Below are 3,228 nucleotides of genomic sequence, written 5' to 3' on the forward strand. Positions count from 1 at the left end.
AGTATAGGTGTGTCTGTGGATTTTGTGATAGGAAAGAACATGAATGAAGGGTTGTGGACTGAAATGGGCTGCTATCAGGTTCAAAATATTATTTAGTAATTTCAAAATATTATAAAATAATTATTTTGGTTTTAGATAAAATAAAAATATTCCAGAACCAAATGTCAAACACACAATTAACATGATAAAGTTTTCTGATCTCTAATGTCTACATTATTTTTATGACACAGTTTGTTGTCAAAACCCCTGGTATCTATGATCCCCTCTACGTTTCAGCCCTTAACTCCAACCCCTAATGCATTTGGAAGCAGTGTACTTAAATTTGCTAGCAAAGATGTTAATCATCATACATATTTTTTTAGTCTTTTTTAAATTATAAAAGTAATGAAGGTTCAAATACCACATTAACAATGTCAATAAATTGTGCATAACTAACCCCAACTACTATCAACCTACTCCCATCTCCAAAGGTAATCATAATAAAAATAAGATGTCCCTAGTGGCTCAGTGAATGGCTAATAATCCTCCTGCCAATGAAGGGACACGGGTTTGATCACTGATCCAGGAAGATTCCACCTGCCTCAAGGTAACTAATCCTACACGCTGCAACTATTGAAGCCTGAGTGCCCTAGAGGCAGTGCTCTACAACAAGAAAAGCCATTGCAATGAGAACCCGGTGCCCCACAACTAGAGAGTTGCCCCTGCTGGCCACAACTAGAGAAAGCCCACATACAGCAAGGAAGACGCAGGCAGCCAAAAATAAATAAATAATTTCTTAAAGACTTCCATAATTATTTGATGCTCTGACTATATTACTTAATTTTAAATACATAAATATATTATGCATATTTTTATGAATTTTTTTCACATTTAAAAATAAATTGGAGATACTTCTATATGATTTCTTTCGCATGACTATTACAATCTCTTTAACAGCAGCCCTGTGTACCAACTATACATTACCTGATAATTTAGCTATTGACAGACATTTATTGGTTTCCATATTTTGCTTTTATAAACAATTCTAGAGAGTTACTATTCGTCATTCACCATCTTGTACTCTGTAAAAGGCTCAAAAACTTGACACACATAATACCTCAGAAAATTTTGACTAAAAGGATTAACACAGAAAGAAATAGTTATCAATATATTTTAAGAATATTTCTAGGGAGTAGATTCCTAGAAGACACATTGAGTCAAAGGTTATATGCGAAATTTCCCTCACAAAATCCCTCACTTAAACATCCCATTAGAATAGAAGGAATTATCTATCATAATTTTGGCTCAACTGGTGTGTGAAAATGTATCATTTTCTTGATTTCTAGTGTTTTTTTTTTCATATGTTTATTCTTACTTACCTTTCCTCGCTTGAAAGAACTCAGGACACATTCTAGATATTTCCTCCAGTCCAGAACTTTTCGAAGTTACATTTTTTGCCTAACAGAAATTTTATATTTTCACTTATTCAGATTTAAGCTGCCCTTGGAAACTAAAACAGGCACTAACAGAAGGGGGAAAAAAGTTCACGAACTGAAAAAATGTTTAATTCTCTTTTGTGAGGTCCGTTCCAAGCAGGAATTTTTTTTTTTTTTTAATATCTAGGGTAGCAGTTTAAAATCGCGCACCGCCTGACGGGACCGGAAGCACAGAGTAACAACCAGAAGCCGTTAGTTAGAGTCTACAGTATCTGGCGCCCGATGTGGCGCCTGGCATAGTCTGCCGTCTGAGTTTTGTTCCTGTCTCAGCTGCCGGCGTGATCAATGGACGCAAAGAGCCTACTGCAGTTGACCAAAAAGCCAAATATCAAAATCTTCAGCGGCAGCTCCCACCAGGACTTATCCCAGAAAATCGCCGACCGATTGGGCCTGGAGCTGGGCAAGGTGGTGACCAAGAAATTAAGCAACCAGGAGACCTGCGTGGAAATTGGCGAGAGTGTGCAAGGAGAGGATGTCTACATAGTGCAGAGTGGCTGTGGCGAAATCAATGACAATTTGATGGAGCTTTTGATCATGATTAATGCCTGCAAGATTGCTTCAGCAGGCCGGGTTACGGCAGTTATCCCGTGCTTCCCGTATGCCCGGCAGGATAAGAGAGGTGAGAGCCGAGCCCCGATCTCCGCCAAACTTGTTGCAGATATGCTGTCAACGGCAGGCGCAGATCATATCATCACGATGGACCTACATGCCTCTCAAATTCAGGGCTTTTTTGATATCCCAGTAGACAATTTGTGTGCAGAACCTGCTGTCCTGAAGTGGATAAAGGAGCAAATCTCTGACTGGAGGAGCTGCACGATAGTCTCCCCAGATGCTGGTGAAGTTAAGAGAGCGACCTCCATTGCAGACAGATTGAATGTGGACTTTGCCTTGATTCACAAAGTACGGAAGAAAGCCGGTGAAGTGGACGGAATGGTACTAGTGGGAGATGTGAAGTATCGTGTGGCTATCCTTGTGGATGACATGGCTGACACTTGTGGTACAATCTGCCACGCAGCCGACAAACTTCTCTCAGCTGGAGCCACCAGAGTTTATGCGATCTTGACTCATGGAATCTTTTCTGGCCCAGCCGTTACTCGCATTAACAGTGCAGGCTTTGAAGCAGTCCTAGTCACCAATACCGTACCTCAGGAGGATAAGATGAAGCACTGCTCCAAAATACAGGTGATTGACATCTCCATGATTCTTGCAGAAGCCATCAGAAGAATTCACAGTGGGAAATCTGTCTCCTACCTGTTCAGCCATGTCCCATTATAATCAGAATAATATTGGGAGTTGTGTATTAAATAAAATAAGATAAAATATATCCTGACCATTAGTTTGCCTTGATGTTTGATGAAAAGTTTGACGGAATACCCTGCTTGCTACAGCGTGGCTTTCTAAATCCCACATCATGTATATTAGATGTTTATTTTAGATTGGAATTGCTAGAATTTCCTATCTAGGTCATCTCATTCTGGCTTCTTTGATGAGTTTGTGAGCCTTGCAGCTTTAACTACAGGTCAGCTGCTGACTTCAGACTTTGAAGGTGTTGTGTGGAGTTCTTTGAAAGTAACTGGGGAAACTTGGTATACTTAATATGGGATGCTTCAGGGTTTACTTTATCCAGAATAGCTAACAATGCAGCCAACCAAGCCCACCACTGCCACCACCATATCTCCATACCACCAACCCCTCCCTATTCCCTGTGTTCCACGGTACCCCATCCCCAAGTATCATAAGTTCTCTAAGATCT

General features: G+C 40.3%; 1 protein-coding gene across 1 annotated transcript; it reads left to right on the forward strand.

Annotated features, from left to right (window-relative positions):
* Nucleotides 1-1,679: 1,679 nt before the first annotated feature.
* Nucleotides 1,680-2,797, forward strand: PRPS1L1 (phosphoribosyl pyrophosphate synthetase 1-like 1). Its single transcript, XM_027540344.1, has one exon. The coding sequence runs from the start codon at nucleotides 1,761-1,763 to the stop codon at nucleotides 2,748-2,750; it is 990 nt and encodes a 329-aa protein (XP_027396145.1). The 5' UTR covers nucleotides 1,680-1,760; the 3' UTR covers nucleotides 2,751-2,797.
* The last annotated feature ends 431 nt before the right edge of the window (nucleotides 2,798-3,228 follow it).

Source organism: Bos indicus x Bos taurus, chromosome 4 (genome assembly GCF_003369695.1).
Source record: "Bos indicus x Bos taurus breed Angus x Brahman F1 hybrid chromosome 4, Bos_hybrid_MaternalHap_v2.0, whole genome shotgun sequence".
NCBI lineage: Eukaryota > Metazoa > Chordata > Mammalia > Artiodactyla > Bovidae > Bos > Bos indicus x Bos taurus.

Bases quoted from the DNA above. Each gene is read 5' to 3' on its own strand.
- PRPS1L1 (XM_027540344.1), top strand. From the start codon at position 1,761: ATGGACGCAAAGAGCCTACTGCAGTTGACCAAAAAGCCAAATATCAAA.